Here is a 21,938-nt window from a genome sequence, read left to right on the forward strand (position 1 = left end):
TGGAAAACCATTGATTTTGCATAGACTGGTAGAAATCCAGCGAACCGGTAAGGGAGTATGAAGGGAAGAAGAACAGTCTCTGTTCGAAATATTGGCGGCTCTTGTCCCGAGACAATTCCTTTCATACTCGATGTTGCATCTTTTTCTTGTTCTGATCGAGATGCTAGCGCAAATTCCGCTTACCCGGAGTTAGCACTCTCTGCAATAGAGATCAGCATCAAAGAACTTTTTTTATATATAATAAACATATCCCCCCCCCCTCAGTTTTCCTTTCTGTCCGATGATCTTTAACATTCAGGAGTAGTCAGTCATATTTTTGAATGGGTCACTGTGCAGTCTGCGTGTATTCTCTGACGTGATACCTGTAGTTTATAAATATTCTTTTGTGAAATATTGAAGCCCTAGTCATAAGCTGTGGTTTACGTCCCAGACAAAATGACGGCTGAGCCTTCAAAGGTCCTTGAAAGAACCTAGAACTGTTGTTCAAAAAATCAGTTTGAACCGTGTGAAATTATAGAATTCACAAACATTTCTTAACAGTAACTGAACAGTGTCGTGTGATCAGTGAGAGGCTGGGTAGTGTACTACAGCGGGTTCGTGCACGCTGATTCCGAGGACCGGTGCAACTAGTTGAAGATCCCTTCTTGTCGGGAAGTGGCGCAAATGTGGTGTAATGGTTAGCACATTTGATTGGCAGCGAGGCATGGGCTACTGTAGAGCTCCGGGTAAAACCCGGGTTTTATACAAAGTGATCATGATGGAAATGGGGGGTAAAAATGGGTTTTACTGTGTTGTATTCTAAAACACACTGCTCCTGGTACTCTAGGATAACTGTGGTACTTTGCTACATTGCATGACATGATCACCACTGACTGTTAATTTGAGGGAATATGCAAACCCCAAGAGTGAACGTGCTGGCCACCACCATGTAAGGCCAACCATTATCTGCCATAGGTGACAGGAGTAGCAGCGTCTTAGCCCTCTGATTGGCAACACATGAAAGCTGCTGTTTTGAGTTTGATGTGTTCTTTCACATAATTTGCTGTGGAGTTTTCCCAAAAGTAGCTGGTACAATGGCACTAGGTTGCCTACAGACAATACCTTGGGCAGAAGTGTGTTAGCAATCTTGAATAGCACATACTTGAACAGCACAAAAGGGGAATTACTCACTGGCTTCTTAATACAACAGGAACTGCTACATAGAATGTGCCCTGTACATAGAATGAAGGGCTAAGTGAAGCTTACATTACCATTTGTGCTAGAACATTGTCACTGCTATACTTGCTGCCTATGTCACATAAGACACCTACTGACTGCAGTGGTCTATATAGATTTTTTTTGTAAGGGCTTTGTGCCATTGTGAAGAATTATGTAGCACTACAGGTGTTAATGATAGTACGTAACTGCAGTGTGTTTGTCCTGTTTGGCATCAGAATGTGTATTAACATACATTACTCAATACAGAAAAGGATGTGCCTTCCAGCAAACTATGATGTCTGTGCTGATGGCTCATGGGCTATAATACATCATGTAGTTTAACTCCAGACTAAAGAACGAACTACGAAATCAAAAGCTCAGACAGTACAACTCAGTTTATTGAACACTTGGAACGCAGAATTGAGATTTAACTTAACAGGTTTAACATTTGCTGGCAGCCAATAAAACTGCTACTGCTTTGAGAAGTAAGCCTTGCTACCCTTGGGATCCGGCCTCATGGTGTCTCCTCCAGGCTTCCAGTTGGCTGGGCACACTACGAAAGACATTAAGAATGTAACGAGAAACACCCAACAAGGAGAGAAATGTTTACCTTCTCCATTCTTGTCTGTGAATTGGAATGCCTGGACGAGGCGAAGTGTTTCTTCCACAGAACGGCCGACGGGCAGGTCGTTAACCGTTATCTGTCGCAGACGTTGCTTGTCGTCAATGATAAACAGGCCCCTGGAATTCACACAGCCATGAGTGGCAGGTAGGAAGAAAAAAAAAGTGGATATAAAGGAGAGATGGGACGAATGCCGAATTTTAGGAATCTAGATCTTTCAAGAAAGCCTAAAAAGCCAGGAAAAAAAAAGAAAAAAGTGATACTGAAAAGTATTTTGAAGCAGAATATGTTTAACGAAAAACAAATTAAATAGTGGTTCAGTTTTTAGGAGGAAATCCACATAGTGTATAGTAATACATTTAATATGTTGTTCATTGGCTACAAGAAATACAGATTCTTGGGTCCGAATTATTTCCATAAAAGCTAAGTAACAATCAAAAGCAAAATCATGTTAATTTAAAACTTGTAACAATAGAAAGTAGGAGACGGAGGTAATATGAAGGCAGTTGGTTTAGATGAAGCTTCGTGAAAAGTTGTTCATGGGACGTACGAATTATAATACCCATCTTTAGAGGTGTCTGAGGTTTTTTTTTTTATATATATATATCCATATTTGTTCCACTTTCGAAGCACCCATACCTGAATGGGATTCCTTCGTCCTCCTTCAGCACACCATACGCTCGTGACACCGCACAGGATTTGTCGGCCAGGAGAGGAATGTGCATGCTGCCAAGACCACCCTCCTTGCGAGGTGTATTAATCCTAGAAACGAACACCAGAGCCTCGTATCAGTACACGAACAACTAACATGCACAGTGCTAACCATGCCAGATGGCAGAAGTGACTGTCAGCAGAGCAGGCGACGATTTCGCAGTTGATTTTTCTGAACTCTTCGGCACTGTCGCTGAAGGCAATGATTTCCGTGGGGCAGACGAATGTGCTGCAAATCGAAAGGGTCTCGAATAAACCTCGCACGTAGCCCAAGATATCGCGCACTCACAAATCTAGTGGGTAGAAGAACAAAACCAGGTATTTTCCTTTGTAGTCCGTGAGCTTGATTTCCTTGAATTCACCGTCGACGACAGCAGTACCCGCAAAGTACGGTGCGGGCTCGGTCAGCTTTGGGAGAGACATTTCCCTGAAAAGACGAACACGAGACACCAGGCGTACAGTAGACAGAAAACTTGCAATGCACTATCTCTTCGCGTTTTTGTAGTATTCCAGCACGGGTCACATTATCAATGAATGAGCATGATGCAAGACGCCTCCTCTGTGTCGGGAAATTCCATTGCGATACAGGATGCAATAATTCCCGCCGTGCAGACACTTCCACGGGAATGGTTGAGCAATCTCAACGCCGGCCGGTATGAAAGCCAAGATGTCGGCGCTCACAAAGGAATCACACGGACGAGTCGCTATATTTGCTTGGCAAGAGCCGTTGCCTTTTCAATCTGATTCTGAACGCACGTAAATATCAACAGTACCTAAAATTGAGGACGATAATAGCGAAGCATTCGTGTCACCAAGGGACATTTGTACACGCGCACGAGTAACCCTTTGAGTAACGGAGCATTCCTGTACGTTTAAACACGAATGAAAGAGTCCCGAGACGAAAACAACCAGCATTTTGTAAGAATCCGAACTTTTGTACTCACAAGTAATTCACCGAGTTGCGACGACGAGAACAATAGACGCCTTTACACACAGAACACCACGCACACACACTTTGTTCCGGTCTCCCAGTCTGCTTTTATTACTTCAGAGTCACGTGGTGTTCGCTATTCATCCAATGAGAACGGCGAGATTTGGATAGTGCGAGATTCGAGAGGATTCCGCAGATTGCAGAAGATGTTACGCGTCCTGTTTAATCGTGTGTAATCGACTATTAATTTCTTAGTCGCAAAAGATTATCACTGCTGATATGAGTACACATGATTTAACTTCCCGCGTCACAGTTGCAGAAGTCAACAGACAATACCAACAACAAGGTTGCAAGTCCGATGAACTGGTATGTTATCTCTACAGATAAGAGGCGGGAAAATACATCTGAATATATGTTGCAGACTATAGTTCTGGCGACAAGTACTGAGAGAACGTTAACATGAGGGGCAGTGCCTGCTAAATTAACAAAAAATGAACAGTTTTGCTACTAGTCAACATAGCGTCTGCTTCGCCGCCATGTTTCTGGGTAGTGTTTCGCCCATGGTTTCGCCACTTTGATAACCACTAAACACATTATTTCACGGTGGAACCACACACGTAACATGAAAAACGGTTAGGAGCAACTAATATTTATTCGAACAAGAACTTCCGTGCAAGAGACTGCACTTCTTCAGGTAGGAAGGTGTCACCTGAAGAGTTGCAGTCTCTTGCACGAAAGTTCTTGTTCGAATGAATATTAGTTGCTCCTAACCGTTTTTCATGTTACGTGTGTGATTCCCTCTTCGCGGGCTCCTTGACAGTGTTTCATTTTCCCCCTATTTCACGGTGCAAAGATAGTACGCCGTGAGTGAAGTCACGAGGAATACAAATTCACGAATTTACTTAAAGTAACGCAAGTAACCGCTGTCGCAACACCGCCCATGAAAGCATGCTAGCGCGGAAATCAAAATCCCGGAACACTGCGAGGGATTTTTTTATTTTTTTATTACGTATTCCTGACTAATAGTCCTCCGAAATTCCCAGACTTCGTTGACGTTTGGGCGGCGTCATTCGAACGCGTGTAGGAGGTAGTAGTTGTCTGCTGCTTGTGCAATGAGGAATGAGGCGCGTTGCGGCATAGGGAGAACAACCTGTAGGATGCGGCATCTTCCGTGACTTCTGCCGTTTGTGCTTCACGCGTCATGCGGGTTCGGAGAAAAGTTGGCTGGCATCGGATCCTAGGCCCAGCCGGTCCAGCTGTTCGCTTCGACTTTTCTTATAATTACGATATATATAGCGTTTTAAGTGCCTTTTTTTACTCATAACGGACGATGGAAGCATATTTTACGCACGTGAAAACTCATGAAAGAGCATAAAAAATTAAGATGGTTGTTCTTGCAGAGACACAAAAACGAAGAAGAATACTGTTCGCCGCAGGCAGTTTTAAAACAGTCTTTACGTGAGTGACATTCGTTTCAAAGTATTGTTTTCGTGAGAGTTTGTGGCACGTATCGTATTCTTTGCTTTTCGGATGTTCCACCGAATAAGCAATTGTAATGCAGTGCCTGCACGTACGGATTGTATAACGAGGCCTTTGCATGTAACTGGATCGGATAGGCCAATACCCATGTGAGCTGCCACCTTTGTGCTGTAGTTTATAAGAACAAGTGGCCCTCTCTGAAACGATGTATGGTGCAAAGTACCCATAGTTAGACAGGGGCGGATCCAGACCCTCAGTTTGGGGGGGGGGGGGATTCTTTGTCGGAGCGCGTTGTGGGGGAGGGGGAGAGGGAAATTCAATGTATAAACTGACGTTTTGGGGTGGCGATCGCCCCCCCCCCCCCCCCTTGGATCCGCCACTGTAGTTAGAGGGGTTGGCACACTAACATGTGTGCTTGTGATCGTGTGATCATGTGGAGTGGCGTAGCCAGAAAAATATTTAGGGAGGGTTCGATGGAAGCTTGGCATGGGGAGGGGGATTTCACCCTGGCTTCCCTTTCCCAAAAGCACTACCAAAGGTACGGTTTGAGTACCGGTACCAGGGTTGAGCCTTCCTAGATTTTTTTTTACTTGTGCAATTCTGCTGTATTTTAAGTAATATAGCAAACATTTTTATGCAACTCGTATGGAAGGGGAAAACCTACGAATAATGACTCATTTCGACTGGATGATGGTGAATGAACGGGAGACGCAGACGGAGGAAGCCCGTCCTCTGTGTACATGTGTGTGCTGAAAGAAAGAAACTCACCTCAGATACCCTCCGTTTAGCATGTGGTCCATATCTTGTACCGGAGCTGTCGGGATCACGCGATCTTTGTCTGCGAGCCGGAATTGAGTGACGAATTCAGCCGTGTCGTGGACCTCCGAACGGTCGATTAGTTCCTTATCTTGGTGTTGTATCTGGTGCTTGTCTTGGACCTTATTGGAGGTGTCCTCTTCGTAAGCATCCGGTGGGGCACTGCTCATGAATGCGATGGAATAAGAGTGATGGCGATGGTGCTTATATTACTCGTAAGGCCGAGAGGCTAAAAAACCTTCTACAGTGAACCCTCGTTAATATGACCCCCGATAACCTGACATACGCGCTTTACGACCTTACTCCTGGGGAACAATGCAATGAAACCTCCGTTAATAGGACAATTCCGCATTATGACCACAATTTTCGGGAACGACCGTGGTCATAATTACGAGGGGTTCGTACTGTAGATTAGACCGAACATATCATACAGTACAGCTCCTCTATAGGTGCGGTATATTATAGGCCCGCGGGATCTCCATCGTAATTGGACAGTTGAAATCTGAATCTTGAACCGCAGGAGGAGACCCCAACAACGGTACAGCGTAACAGCTCCCATCAGGACGCGGATAGAATAGAATGTTATTTCGTTTATTTACACAATCACGATACAACTTACAAAAAAAAAATAATGTATAAAGGTGGAGTGAAATATTCCTTTTGGGACAGGAACGACGATGGCCATGAATTTGCATCTCTTCCACGAACACATATTCCATAGGGACATGCACTGCTTGTACAAAAATCCTGCGCTCGGGTAGGAAGTGTTACAGGAACTGATGAAGCAATGAACTGACAAATGACTCCTCTAAATAAATATCTACCCGAGAAACGTCATCATGACGTTGGTAGACAGACTAAAAAACGAAACAGATCGGAACGGGAGGTCCAAGAATCTTGTAGAAGCTGAATAGACGGTTGTCAAGAAACATAGAAGAAAACTTGAAACGACACGTTTCAAGTTTTCTTCTATGTTTCTCAAACACTGGGCAATGCTTCAGGGGACGTTGCAAGTTCTGTAGAGTGGGGAGGTTTGCGATAGCTTCATTTTGTGAAGTGTCTTTCTTGTATATAGTTGTCCCATTCGGGTCCCGCGTGAATAGCTGTTTGAATAGTTCTGTCTTCATATACTTAGTGTTAATCGACCTGGATCGTGTACCTTCCATGCTGGCCAAGGCTGGCGCCCCCTGCCGCCACCACCCTGTCAGACACCGCGCACTTTGTACGTCATGAATACGATGCCGTCTCTTGTCCTGCCCAGTGCATGTCGGTGGGGCGTTGAGAGGCATCATTGTATGGAACGGTGGCGTCGTTGTCGTCGCTGTGGTAGTGGTGACGACGGTCAGTGCCCCACTATACCGTACATAATCAAAAAACAGGATATCGCAGGTGGCGTTTTATTTTTTTGTCCCATCCTACACTTGGCGATACGAGGTTCGTTTGTGTGGAGCGTATAGCAGTAAACATTCGTTCCAGTTTACTATAGTGCATATGCAAGGACTGTTGAGCTTGTTCGCGCTGTGTACACTCTTAAAAAATGGTGTACTTTAGCTCCTTTCTTTGCCACATAAATCTATCACTCTCCTTTTTGGAGGGTACAATTGAACCTCTGTATGCAATAAGGGGATAAGTCGAAAAAGCCCAAACTGAGAAAAGGGGCATCTGATTGTTCCGTCCCATTGACACACACGCATTTCCCGTTTTTTACCGTGCTGTATAGCGGGCCAACAAATCGCAAAAAGGTCCTAAATTTTCATTGGCAGGTGCATACTGGAATGTAGATGTCATTGCAGCAAAAATAGTAGAAAGGGGATAAATCGACTTATCCCCTTAATGGGTTCAATTACTCTCAAGGGAGTCTCCTGACGCCCTTCAGACCCTTTAACTCCCTACTGGAGAGTAATGTCACTATCCAGAAGGGAGTGAGGGAGGGGTATTCCTGTGCAGACGAATGTCTTTACAGTACCCCTTGAAGGTGACCCAGAAAGCGTACTATCGCTGCCCTTCGTACTGATGCCCTCTTTCCATCTGCTTGGCTGCTGTACACAGCTTATAGCCGCTGTTGTTTCGCGGTGAATCAACGAACGAAATCGAGTATAAATTCACTTTGCGTACCTTACGGAGTTATCCACTAGAGGTGTGCCGGCTTCCCTGGACGGGACCTTCACAAACACCCTGCGCGGTCTCAGATCATGACCTTCCAACCTGACCGAACCCTTCATGGGAAAATAACGTGGCTCGCATCTGAAAGACTTCCATTGCTCGGTGCTTATTAATAATGTGGAACAACACGCGTATAGGGACACGCCTCAGCCATTTGAGTGTTTTTTCTGGGTAACCCATATATCGAACCTGCGTCTGGGGGTTTCGTTCTGCACCCTTCAGGTATGCACGTTTCATGTTTGTCAATACTTGCGTACTTTTGGTTCGATAATGGGCGGGAATAAGGTTAGGTAAAAATTCGATCACAGACTGGGCGTCCTATCTGTTCTTAGACGACAGGGAAGAAGTCATTGCAATACTTTTTTTTTTTCTTTCTCTTATTGCTGTGGAGAATCCCTGTGAGAGAAGCGACCTTATCGATTCTTCGGTCAAATACGGGACGACTGTGATCCTACACAGCACATGGTTGCACACAAGCGATTAGAGAAGTACGTTCGCCATCGGCCATACCATGCTGAATACGCCGGTTCTCGTCCGATCACCGAAGCTAAGCAGCATTGGGCTCGGTCAGTACTTGGGAGGGAGACCACCTGGGAACACCGAGTGCTGATGGCAACTCTTTTATTCTATTTTTTCTTCTTTCATTTGACTACATAATAATATATATAGCAAAATACAGACGCATAATGATGTTCTCAGTTGACTTGGGAACCCTTCCAGCTCTTCACCATTTTCCTTCTTCAATCTATACTCAGGAAGCAAGCGACAGAAAATTCTTCAAAAAAGGTCCCCCATGTCGGCTACCATTACGATCGCCTATATTATGGCATAGTATCGCGTCCGTCGGAGTCACGATGATGACACAAATGCTTCTCACCTGAGAAAATGTGCAGCCTTGGGCAGCGCCGTGTCCAACCGAGCAACCTGCTGTGCCAGGCAGTCGCAGGCTGATCCCATGCGACGAGGCGGCGCGAACAGCCTGGCCGTGCTTTTGTCGATCCCAACTCTATACACGCTGAATATGGGGTTGGCCGTCAACACGCATCGCGGTTGAGCGCCGTCCGAGAAATTGTGTCGGCACGACAAGCGGATAAAGTTGCCGGACGGAAGAAAAATCAATTGGGTGGGCGGGGAATCGTACGGTGTCGCGTGCCTGCTTTATGTCACGTGATTCTCAGATTTAAATATGGACTAAGAGGAGAGGTGATAGTGAGTGTGCTGTTGTTGTTGTTCTTGTTTACGTGTGACCGACACACATTAAACCGGGGGGCCTCAAACTCAAATCGAGTCGCGGGTCGCATTGACCTAAGAACACATCATGGGAGGGCCTCGCAGAATAGAAATGACGCTAAATACCGTAAAATGCCCTATTATATACCATACAATAAAATATATATGTGGATATATAAAATACCGGAGCGGTGTAGTTGTTGTTGAGCCGGACGGTGTGTGTAGAATTCATTACTGAAAAACTCCACTTGATACAACAAGAGGAATAGATAAGCTGCCTTTCCAAACCGTGGAATATGAAAAACGATTCGAGAAAAATACTACGTAGTTCTTCACAAACGATTAATACAATATTCAGGTGCCCTGGAATTATGCCCCATTTACACGTTGCATTGTTGCCTCTGCTCACAGTTTCGAGTTGGAAAAATAAATTGAAACATCAGAGAGCTATAGTAGTGTTCAACTTAAGAAGGAAAAGAAATCTAGTCCGTCAGCTCTCAAAACATTACTGCGTCGCAGATAGGACGGCTGGACACAATGAGGTCACGCTCCCTCCTCCGTCAGATAATGTAATCTCTCATACTCACTCTGCTTCCGTATTGGCTGTTAAGACTGACCACATGACACTACGTTGCGTGGTGGCGCTGCAGTATTTCTCGTGGAGCGCTATAGCGTCTACTTATCTCCAACGGACCCCCTGTCCCCGCACTCCTTCCTGCTGTCCTCTCTCCATCTGTCCACGTCTGTACGCCACTCATAGCCACAGTTGCTTCGCGGCGCTAACACGGAAATAAAAAATATAAAAAATATCCAGCGGCGTATGTAGTTGATATTATTCACAATTGGCTTCGACTTTGCTACTTTAACACAACTCCTAAAATATTAAAATTCAATGGTGTTTGTAATTAATTTTTTTCTTGTTCGTCTTTTTTTTTTATGGTAGCTCTTTTTTGTTTGTTTGTTTGGTGATCAAGGGCCATCGGGCCAGTGAATTAGGTCGTTGCGGGTCACATGCGGTGCCCGAGCCATGTGTTTGAGACCCCCGCATTCCCCAAAATTAAAAGCCCCGTCGTCGCATGATTCCTCGGGATGTTTAAAACCGCCGGGTAAAATAGACACGCGAAATTCGAAGCTATTGATTCGTAGTTTAACTTTGCTTCTAGCGGTATCCTTCCGTCAGCAGCATCCGGGATTGACCCGAAAATCACCCCACCATAGATTAGTGGGGCAAGTTGTCGATTCTATTCTATAGCGATTCCCTCAACACGCGGTCTACCATGTTGCCCCCTGTTACGTCACGAAAACCTGTACCTGCAAGTGCTTATACGTCACTGCAAAGGGAAATCGGCTGCGCGTGTTTTGCACGGAATTTCGCGCGCAGCATCTGCATGCATCTCGCAGTGGATTGCAACTTTAGCGTCGTGACCACTGAACATCTCCAGTCTTCTTTCCTCGCTGTTGTGTTTGCCTGGTGGTGCGTACGTATGAAAGGGAATTCATTTCGCCATGATCAAGATCCCGAAGGGACGAGTGGGCGCTGATCACAGAGGGCGCGTATGTTGCAAACGGTGTTACAGGGAGGAAGAAAAAAATGTTTGTTTGTTTGGAAGAAAAAAAAAAAAGAGAGGAGAAATTGAACTCGCCTCCCGAAGTGTTCTGCTACTCCTAACAAATTCTCTCTCCCCCCCCCCCCCAAAAAAAAAAAAGCTACACCTTCACTACTTCTCAAGTTCTCTGCGCTCAAGTTCTCTATTCACAAGTTCGATAACAAAAAAAGAAAAGAAACGGAAACCCTATAGCGCGTCGTCTTTCTGTTGTATGCATCGCACTAATCCTGGATGTTGGTTCGAATGGATGGTTGGAGAAAAAGTCCACCGGAAAAAAAGAAAAAAATACAGTATACGGAGGTCCGTATGCCATTGGTTCATGGCATATTTATTTTATATGAAAGCAGCGGTTTAAAGTATCTACGATACCAATGTGCGTTAACGTACGAATTAAAAATATATCTACTCGCACATTTCCTATGTAGGAGCCTTTCGTCCAATGGCCCGTGAGGTAACGACGATATGGTCGACTGCACTAAGTCATTTAGCTCACAGAAAGCTAGTATGACCTCCTAGCTCGAGAGATCTTTGAAGCTCGCTTGGCACATATCAATTCCGCTCTCAGCGGTGCATGTGCGCGGTTCTCACGGTAATGACAATGCGAAATAAAACTTTATTGTTTCTCGTTTGTGTCCTGCCAGGAACCAGGGTCTGTGACGTCATCCTTTGAGGCGTCTTACCAGGTACTTTCGCAGCAGGCGATACCTGTTCGGCAAATGCAAGAAAACATGAGCAGGTTCGCACGGAAGGGTCTCTTGAGAGCAATAAAGGGTCAACGTAAGTATGCATGTCGCTTTTAGCGTTATTAGTCACGTGCTCGTGAGGGAGCACGGTTATTGGGTGACCCGGATGTCGGGGCCCCGTCGCTGATACGACAAACAAATTGGGGCCACCAGATATTGATTGCATTGCATGCACGTATGACGCGCTGACTGTGGGATATGAGAAGTGCCGGATTGATTGATACGGGAAGTAAAGAAAAAGTGTCGAGCGGGGTTTGAAATATTAACGTGGTAAGAATGAAAGCGGGTCCGTGGGTCATGCCGGTTGTCATCCAGTCCATTTCTCTTTTATTTCTACCATTTTCAGATCGCCTATTATGCGTTATACTCCTAAACATGATGGGCTTCCGTGGGAACTGGCGATGATGGCGTTCACTTGAGAGTATAGATTGAGGGAGGGAAGTCAGGCTCCATTCCGTGGGGTAAAAAGACATTCCACCCGATATCTTAATTCGATAATTGATTTTGGTACGTGTACTAGGTTCGAACCGAATTTTTCTCTCTAATCATCCTTGACTTTAGCGCACGAAACTATGCCCTGGAGCACCTTGTAGAACACACGTGCACCTGGTAGGTTCCCCAAAACGAAGGCCACTGTAGATCCGCAGCTGTGCAGCTTCTTTTTACCATATTCCGGAATGCGGCCGCGTTCACTTCGAATTATGGGTAGTACCGAATTTTTACTTTCCGAATTCGCGCGAAAATGCAAAAAAAAAAAAAAAAGGAAGAAAGAAAGAAAGTCACATCTACACTTTGGGCAAGCTAATTCTGTCTCACATCGTGAGAAAATATTCACGTACGACTCCCAATTCGGTTAGATCCTAGCAAATGCCGTCCCAATCATTGTTTCGGGATACAGCATGCCAAGCAATGTCTTTAATGGAAAACAATGTGTCTCTCAAATGTGAAGGTCACTTGTAAGTCATGTTTCTATGTAAGAAAAAAAAAAAGCTTCGTCTTTTTGTATGTGTGTGTGTGGTAGTTGTGGTGGTAGTGATGGACTACTTGGTGCAAGACCCTGCGTAATTATGAGGCCATCAATCCTGAAGCGTCACTTCTTTCTTTGGTTCTTCCGAATGGCACATATTCCGCGCACAACTATGATACACCGTGTGGTGTTTACACTACTGGCTGTTTCTCTCTCTACCATTGATCGCTGCTATTTGGTCGTCCCATCACGAATGCAAACATGGGACGACTAAATAGCGCGCGTGTATAAAGTAATTGCGGGCCACACCCACCCGAAATTTTGGGCACCTGTCTGCGTTCTACGTAAGGTACTGCAAAATGGGTGTTGCAGGAAAGTACGCTTTTCGGGGAGCATTTATTTACCGAGTGTCGCGCGTCGAAGGTCTGGGTGACCCCTAATGTGGAAGCGCGACACGCCCTAAATAGATTCACATCGGTGTTTCGGACAAGAGGGACATTATGCGGGACTGTGCGAAAAATAGAAAAGGACTGTTACAGTAGATTCCGTTGTTTTGGACTACTTTGAAGTTAACCATTCTGTCGGAAAGGTGTCGTTGCAAAGTTTCTCGTCAAAGCGCAACAAAAGTATTTGCAAATTGCGATAAAGTGCGGAAATAAAGGAAAAATAGAAACTTGCGTGACTGTCCTTTCTTCTTAAGACTTACAAACATTTCCTTCAGCTCCGTTTCGTGCAAAAAAAAAAAAGAGTATATTTTCAGAGTTTATATCCGTAACAGCAGCATTGCGTAAAATATGCATAAAAAAGGAAGGGTTTGAGACAGCTATGCTGGGCCAATGTATGAAACGGATCGGTTGGTAACAGCACCTCAGATTAAAATCGCGAGAAAAAAAACACAAAAAGAAAAACAAAAAAAACGTAGGGTCAGAGGGAAGCGCTGCTCTCTACGCCTTTTATCTGTTTTTATCTTAGGTTACAGTCATCTGTGGCGTTTTATCGACAACGAAGACTACCATTTCTCCCGTTGACTTCTCCCTTATGCACAGTCCCAGAAGAGAGAATGCAACAGAGCAGAAAACCCGTCTCTCGTGGAGAACCCTTTAATTATGTGTACGTCACGACAAGGCCATCACTTCGGATGATGTAATAACGGGTGCGTCAAAAAAGAACGGGCACTTTTCTTCATCTCGAAGGCCGACGTCTGCGCCGTATGCGGAATATTGTATAGTGCCGTTCATCCTTGTTCATTGACGCGTGTGTCTTTGCCCAATTATTCGCACGTCGTGCGTGCTCTTGCGAGGAAGACAGTGTAATTTGTGCGCCTTTCGTGTTTGGACGTCTTCAGCAAAACAATCAAAGGGACCACTTTGTTGTTCTTTGCAACACACGACCGCACACTGGCGCCCCTAGTGTGCAGCGCTGCTGTAGTACGCCGTTATTAGTATATTGTGCCGTCGGAGGGTGTTATTATACGTATTGCTATTGTGTACAGATTTGTGTTTAAATTATGCTGTACTGGGATTCATAATGGGAGCTGGCTGTCGCTATGTATAGTGCGTATCGGACACACCAAAAACAGGAAGCACGGTTACGTGTCTTTACCGAACGATCTGCGTGCTCCTCGGAGTACACCTTGGGACCACTTCGTAGGAAGCGACATCTGTCTGGAGGCGACACCTACAAGTCCTATATAACTTGACCTTCGTGTTATCTCCCAAGCACGCCAAGCTTGGAACGTGCGGTCCAAAGCATAACATGTGTCGGAGCATAAATGCGGAGAAATTCCTGAAATTTTCTGTCACACTGTACTTCACAGCTGCATGTCTCCATACTCTATATACGATACTGCGTTTCGAACACGCCATGCATTGACGTCGTTTAGGACGAGGAGGACAATTAGAAACGGTGTGGCACATCAGGTCTTGCCGACGGTCACGGCGAACGCTGGTCAAAGTTCACCAACAGCTCACATGAGAACACCAGGTGGTCGTTATATTATCGCAGTCTCAAATAAATTAATTGTGTTTCACAGCTAGGAAGACGGACTTCGGACCCGTCCTCTATTGAAGAGCCCGGCAGAAGCGCCACTAAAATTGTGTTATCCACGTGCACTGGAGCGCGCGTTACTAATTCAGACAACTCAGAACACACTGTGAGCATCTCTTCATTATAGCGTGCTGATGAGTGTACGCAAGGCACTTCGTAGCCACACCACTTCAAACCTCGAAGCTGCCAAGAACAAGTCTTGTATCCCAAAGCATACCAAGTTCCTTCTAAATAGGCTGCTCACATATGTATGGTCCTGATACTAACTTGCATGAAGCCAAGGACCACCGTAATGTTCGCAAGCCGTGTGGCACCGTCACAAGTCTCGAAGCTGGTTGTGGATGGATGCAGAAGGCACAGAAACATCATTTAGTCTGTTGTGGCAGGAAGAATGGCGTCTGTTTAGGACGTGATCAGGAGGACGTTGGAATAAATTTCTTCTTTTTTTAGCATGACAGTTCGAGAGACCCTTCTCACGTAAATAGTTCGCACACCGGAGACTCGTTCTCAAAAGTGAGATATCAACAATTTCTCCGAGCCAGTTAGCAGAAAGACCTCAGCGGAAGACCGACGATATCGCGCACTAAAACTTTTGGCACAGTCGTCGCAGCTCCATAATAAACACTGCAGAGCAAGTTGAGGAGCATTGGTGTCTTTCTTGTACAATGGTCACCGGTGGAGTGCGTTGAGAAATTTGTGGAGCGTAGGGGGATGGAGTTAGAGAAAAATGAGCTGATGGTCTCCCCAGATGCTCCTGGCCGTCATCCAGAGGCTCCACATGATGGCAGTGGCCACGATGACCTTGGGCAGGATGCTCACCGTGAAGTGGGCCAAGCAGGTGATGAGCACAGCCATGAACAGGAGGCACACGACCAGCTTGAGCACAAGGTCCGCCATGACCTCTGTGCTGGCCGCCACTCCGCTGTCGGCTCTGGTCTCGCGCCGGGACTTTTGGCTTCCGCCGCTGAAACATGCGTGCTTTCTTCCGCTGCTGCTGTGTTTGCGATGGTGATAGAGCCGCATGCTTTCTTCCTTCTTGGTAGCTGATCTGTGGGGGAAGAGGCCACGTTTTATTTCATTTTGCAGGTAGTAAAACTCGTAATATACAGACCGGGGTCCCTAGCAAGCTAGTACGGGACATCGTGTTAGTTACAGCGTGAATTAACGGCTCTATACATTGATACAAAAGGTTATACAGAAAATGCAATAAACTTAGTTCAGTATAATACTACGAAAAAGTAGACTGTGGCAGTTCAGAGGTTACAAGAATTGCGTCACCATAACGTACATCAATAATTTTGTGGTGTGGGATAACAAAAAAGAAAAAAAAAAAAGAAAAACATTTCGTCGAGGGGTATATATTCGTAGACGCAGAGTAGTTTATTGGTGTTGTTGCATGAAGAGCATATGTGGTAAACAAATCTGTTGGGATGAAGAACATGTTACTGTACAGGGGTAATATCTGTTACTGCTACTGGTGCGCTTTGCTTAGGAGGTGGTCTTCTCACTTCTTTTTCAAACATCTGAACGCACCAACCAACCGAATATCGGATGGTAGTGAGATCCAAAGATGGGAAGTGTGGTAGGCAAAGGAGAAGCATCCGTAATTGGTACGTATAGGGGGAAAGTGTAACGATTGAGTAGATGTGCTTCTTGTACGTACAGTTGGGGTTTTCAAGTGCTGTGCGAGAGCGAGGAGGAAGGGCAAAGTTGACTCGAAATATGAGATACAGTGAACCTCGGCTATAACAGCCCCACTTATAACGAATTTCCGGTTGTGACGAACACATCGCAAACGACCGTCAATGTATTAAACCCAATGTAACGAGACTCCACTTGTAACGAATTTCAGGATATAACGAACAGTTTCCACCGACCGTCGAGTTCGTTATAAACGGGATTCACTGTATACCATATAATTTAGCGAGGGCACTCTGCGGATCTTACTTTATTATTGATCTGCTCCCGCGCATACTGGTTGGGATGACGAATTTCCACGCGGCGACTGGGAGGTGACGCGGGTTCGAATCGCCGCTCCCGCTGTGCTATCTGGGGTAATCCCTGGATTATCCGGCAGACTTTCCAGGCGAATGTCGGCACACTTTTCCATGAAGTCGGCCCAGGACTCGTACTAAGCCCCCTGTCCCCCCACTCCTTGCTGCTGTAATCTCTCCATCTGTCCACGTCTGCACGCCGCGCTCGTAGTCACAGTTGCTTCGCGGCGCTCACACGAAATAAAAAAAAAACAGTTGCGTCGGGCTCTAATCGAAAACATTCGTGTTTATTTATTCTTTCTTAATTTCTTTTCTCTTTCCATTTGTCCCCTTCTTTTCTTTCTTTCGTTTCATTTACGCAGCCCTACACGCTTAAAGACGAACTTCACCGCATAGCACCCTCCTAGCCAACCATAATCTCCAATGATATCGTTATCTGCCCTTTGTTGAAAACGGGCGGCGTACGCCATTTTTGTGACACTTAATAATTGTCACAAAAAAGGCGTACGCCTCCCGTTTTCAACAAATCAGAGGGCAGATAACGCTATCATTCGAGACGATGGCTGGCTAGCAGCGTGCTATGCGGTGAAGTTCATTTCTAAGAGTGTAGGTTTCTTCTGGGAGCGAGTTCGTGCCCTTTCGGTTGTCGCTATGAGAACATCATACAGCATAGTAAGCCTGTAGGTCGTACACTCTAAAAACAGAACTTCACCGCATACCACGCTGTGCGCCAACCATAGCCGAGAGTGATAGGGTTATCGCTTCTGATTCGAAGAGAGAGGTGGGCGTACGCCTTTTTGTGGCAATTTGGATATACGAAAATTGCCACAAAAAGGCGTACGCCCCCCTCTATCCTCGAATCAGAAGCGATAACCCCATGACTCTCGGCAACGGTTGGCACACGGCGTGCTATGCGGTGAAGTTCTGTTTTTAGAATGTAAAAGAGTGAACAATACGATTCGTCGGCATCACCAGCGAGGTGCAGTGAAATCCCCTTTCATATTTTTTTTTTTTTTTTGCTTTCGAATAGTTGACCGATAAATACTGGTTGTTTTTACCCACACTCTTAAAAATGAACTTCACCACATAGCAGGCTCCTAGCCAACTATCACCTCGAATGATATCGTTATCAGCCCTGATTTGTTGAAAACGGGAGGCGTACGCCTTTTTTGTGACACTTATGCTGTTCATAAATGTCACAAAAAAGGCGTACGCCTCCCGTTTTCAACAAATCAGGGCAGATAACGATATCATTCGAGACGATGGCTGGCTAGCAGCGTGCTGTGCGGTGAAGTTCATTTTTAAGAGTGCAAGAATAATAATCGTACCTGACCCGCAGTGCACGCGAGCGGCATTTTTGACCCGGACGCGCTCTATGAGCACCTCCTTCGGAGAGCCCGTAAGAGAATGAGTGAGGTTGACGTCATTCCCTGACGTGGGGAGGCCGCTCGCTAGACTGCTTCTCCATTACGACATCAGACGGTGTTACACCTCCAACGTCACGCCAGTGTGCACAATGATCCTTTTTCGTGGCGTTTTTATCAAGTGATAAGGCCGTCCAGCAGATAAGATAATGAATACGTAATGGCAACAACAATAACAGTATTAAGTTAAAGGCCGTCTTTTGCCTTGACGAGATTTTGAGCTATCCGTCAATGCGGGAAGCAGCTGCGCTGGCGACCACGCGCGCGTCGTCGGTATGCGTACACTGGCAAAAAAGTAGGATTGCGAGGTAGGAGGGCATAATACGTGCTACGCGTGTTGGAAATAGCGATCGATCGAAATTAATCGGTCGATAGCTGTACGAGTAGCCAATTTATGTCCATATGAAATGCCCACAGGAAACTGCCTTTGACTGGCGTAGTCGGCAAAGGTACGCGCAGACAACAGTGCCATCATTTTAGCAATTTACTAGATTCTTTCCTTTTACTAGATTTACTTTTTATAAGATTTTACGCTCAAAAGAATGAATAAGTCAGACGAGTGCATCGCAGGAAAATAAAATATATCGGTACTTTATTTTAAAAATGTTTGGGGAATGCAAAATTTCATTGCAAGGGAAAGGTGCTAAGGGTAAGTTTCGGAGGAAACTTCTTTATCTTAGTGGCTAAAGGAAATGTAGAAGTTGCGTAATTATCGTGCATATTGTCTGTGGAATAATATTCTGCATTAATACTGTGTAAGGCGTGTATTAAGACTAAAATATTCGACACGTATGCATGTAAAGAAAATTCTCGTTATAACGGAATCGCATTTTTCGAATTATCGCTTCATTCGAACACACGGTCCCGACAAAACAAGGATGCGTTTCGAACCGGCTGTGTCCGCTTAGTGCGAAGGGTGGGTTGAGTCAGGGAAAGCGCTTATGGCAAACGCAGCTTAACACTTCAACCGAAATATAAAAAAAATATTGAAAAAACCTTTGTTTTTCATCTAAATCAAAATTATGCCAAGGCTCATCACCAACATTTGTTTTGCATACTCAAGTGCTTGTTTTAGCGCTTCCGAGGCTCCTGTCGCTGTCTTTGTGGCGCTACGGCTTATATCGAATTTTTCCCGGTTCCGTAGACTTCGTTATAATGAGATAGCTGTGTATAGCGACGTAGAGCCACAAATTATTCTCAGTACTATAAATTATCCTTATAACGAGGTTTCACTGTATCTATTTTTATATCGTGAGGTTATCTTTGTCGCGAAGATCAGCTCGGCGATACGTCACACATCTCTGCGTCACGAGAGATATCTACGTTTGCTCTCTATTATGACTAACCCCAAATTATTTACCGTCCATCTCGTCCCCTTTGCTTAACGTGTATGTAAGTAAAATCAGGCAGGACGAATACATATATATATGTAGACCAAGGTTTCGAAAAGCCAATCCAAATATAACGATCATCGGGAAAAGATGACGGACAAGTTTATTTATGTTGGTAGTGGTGAAAGTTAGTGAGGATAATGTGTGTGTGTGTGCGCGGGGGGGGGGGGGGGGGGGTGAAAATCTGTACTGTGGCTACAGCGTGGCTGAATGCAGTGTTGGAGCGGTAAATTTCCAATATCAAGGAGTTTTCTAAAGCGCTTCTCTACATCTACCGATCATGATTCATCTAACGATGTTTGGATAAAGAAGCGGTGGCGATAGAAAGCACTATAAGGACTATGAAACGTTATATGGCTATACGAACTATAACAAAAATTGCCCTACGTTCGTGACAGCTGGCAGCATTTGAATATAGAGTCCTTTCTTTTTCAGTGAAAAGCCGAACAGCATCGGAAGATATAAAAAAAAAGGGAGCACGCTCAAAATGTGAAAGACAGGTAAGTTATTTAATAATAACAGCAGCAACAATAATACATCGCAACATATAACGCGAAGAACTTAACGACTGAGCGAATAGTTGCGCTGTATACCCTTTCCAGAAACTCTTTAGGAGCGGGCAAAAGTGTCTCACCTAATTCCGGTCCTATGTATGGTTTTCCTTTAGATGTTACCCAGTAAAGCGACACATGTAGACGTTCAACTCAGTCCTACGGACACAGCCCTCGTTGCGAAGTGACATTCCCTGTTCTTTCCGTTAGGAGATAAGGCCCGTGCGAAAGCAAAACGTCAACATGCGTACAAGGAGTGGTTTCCATCTGGAGCTGGCAGATAACTTAATGTGGGAAGTGGAAGAACAGTTGATGTCGCTTCCCGACAGAAATGCTTGGTGCGCATTAATCCACATTTGTATAGCAACGCTCTTATTCACGTGAAACCTTGGTTGGCTTCTATAAGCAGCGAGGTTATACTGCAGTGCACGTTGACAGGGTGGCACGAACATTACGAAGCCATCATTGCCATACATCTGTTTATGTCGCACATTTGTGCTATAGGCAAAGAGCGTACCCAAGGCTACGGTAGTGTGGAGTATGTGTTGGTTATGTTTGGGGTAAATGCTTTCCGTAAATTCGGACGGCGGATTCGACTGCTTTAGGTTGAAGGTAGCATTAAGGAGGTATTGATCAACATAGCAGAGTACAATATACGTGGATGAAATATGAACTAGCGCATACTATTTGCTTTGTGTACAAGTTCATAGGATGCTCTCCTTTTCCGCTTGCTTCCGGGCGTGCAAACTAAAGCAAAGTCGTGATTACATGTGGTAACTTCACAAATCACCCGGGTGGTTACCGTGGAACAGTCGATGGTTAACCTACTCAAAAAAGTAACTAAGTAGCAGTTACAGTTACCCTGCAAAGATAGTAACAGAATTACAGGTACTCCTTTCGAAACGTAACTAGCTACAGTTACTACGTTAAAGTAACGTAGTTCCTTTACAGTTACAGCTTAAAAAGTCGTATAAGTGTAACTAAAATATTGTCTCGCGATACTGTCCAAGCGTAATTGTACCTGGTTATAAACGGAGGATTTCCTACGGGCCAGAGTAATTTCCATGGGAGTTTGTCTAAGGCCATCCCAGCTGCGTATGAGATGACAAGATTCGTGGAATTCCTGGTTGGTAAAAACGGCAGGTCATTTGAAGCCCCGACAAAAATTTCCTAGAGGACCGACGCGTGGAAAATATTGCGATGCCCGAACTAGTAGCTAGTTGGTAGTTAGTTACATTTAACACTTACATTAGCCAAAAGAGGTAACTCGTTATACACTGTAACCGTTTTCACACCTTTAAAGATGTAATAATGCGCATGGCGCACGCCCTTTTTGGTGTAATTTTGGTAACATCATAATGGAGTACGGTTTAGCACTAATTTTCTTTACTCGCATGATGTCTGTCCTCCAAAAATTCAGTCTTTCAAGTGTCAACATTGTTGAACAGTATAGTAGACACTTGCACGTGCTCGATTATCGCTAGCGATGCATATATGCATTAGCACGTATCTACGGTATCCAAGACATAATGAGAACAAGATTTGAACTGACACCTGATCTTTTGTAATGCTTTCTGAATTTTGTAAAATATCATCCTGGAGGTACAGTGTTAGGCAACCAGGTTTAATGTGCATGGCGCACACCTTTAAAGGTGTGAAAAAGTTTACAGTGGAGTTATAAGTTACGTCTGTAGAAAAGTAACTAGTTACTGCAAAAAGTAGCTAGCTACAGAGCTACTTGTAACTTAGATACTATATCCAAGACTGCCTTTCCTTTCTTTCCTTCCTTCTTCTTCTTCTTCTCTCTCTCTTTTTTTTTTTTTTGTATAGCAAGCCGACCTCTCTCTGACTGACCTTACCTTTTTTTCTTGAATGAACATTCATATCCCCCCCGTGCCTTTCTTTTTTGTGACGGTTTTGTCTGTACGGAAACCCTTCTGTGGGGCGAATATTCTGTCACAACGGTTCACCTATACTTCACCATATTGTGCGTTGTATTTGGTCGAATGAAATGTAGGAAAGCACCGGAGGTCATGACCTCTCTTGGCAGATGGTACGTGCAGAAG

General features: G+C 44.9%; 1 protein-coding gene, 2 long non-coding RNA genes and 1 other non-coding gene across 4 annotated transcripts; 2 read left to right on the forward strand and 2 right to left on the reverse strand.

Moving 5' to 3' along the window:
• Nucleotides 1–1,574: 1,574 nt before the first annotated feature.
• On the reverse strand, nucleotides 1,575–8,891 carry LOC135390655 (peroxiredoxin 2-like). Its single transcript, XM_064620453.1, has 7 exons — nucleotides 8,797–8,891; nucleotides 5,709–5,918; nucleotides 2,820–2,957; nucleotides 2,643–2,759; nucleotides 2,459–2,581; nucleotides 1,808–1,938; nucleotides 1,575–1,750 (listed from the first exon to the last, which is right to left on the reverse strand). Exons 1-7 carry the CDS (start codon nucleotides 8,874–8,876, stop codon nucleotides 1,668–1,670), a joined length of 882 nt encoding a protein of 293 aa, XP_064476523.1. The 5' UTR covers nucleotides 8,877–8,891; the 3' UTR covers nucleotides 1,575–1,667.
• On the forward strand, nucleotides 4,877–19,821 carry LOC135390657 (uncharacterized). Its single transcript, XR_010421808.1, has 3 exons — nucleotides 4,877–4,919; nucleotides 11,398–11,533; nucleotides 19,757–19,821. It is a non-coding gene; the product is annotated as an uncharacterized LOC135390657 (long non-coding RNA).
• LOC135393576 (5S ribosomal RNA) lies at nucleotides 8,416–8,534 on the forward strand. Its single transcript, XR_010422676.1, has one exon. It is a non-coding gene; the product is annotated as a 5S ribosomal RNA (ribosomal RNA).
• LOC135390656 (uncharacterized) lies at nucleotides 13,551–20,061 on the reverse strand. Its single transcript, XR_010421807.1, has 2 exons — nucleotides 19,956–20,061; nucleotides 13,551–15,560 (listed from the first exon to the last, which is right to left on the reverse strand). It is a non-coding gene; the product is annotated as an uncharacterized LOC135390656 (long non-coding RNA).
• Between the last annotated feature and the right edge of the window lie 1,877 nt (nucleotides 20,062–21,938).

The sequence above is a fragment of the Ornithodoros turicata genome, chromosome 4 (genome assembly GCF_037126465.1).
Source record: "Ornithodoros turicata isolate Travis chromosome 4, ASM3712646v1, whole genome shotgun sequence".
NCBI lineage: Eukaryota > Metazoa > Arthropoda > Arachnida > Ixodida > Argasidae > Ornithodoros > Ornithodoros turicata.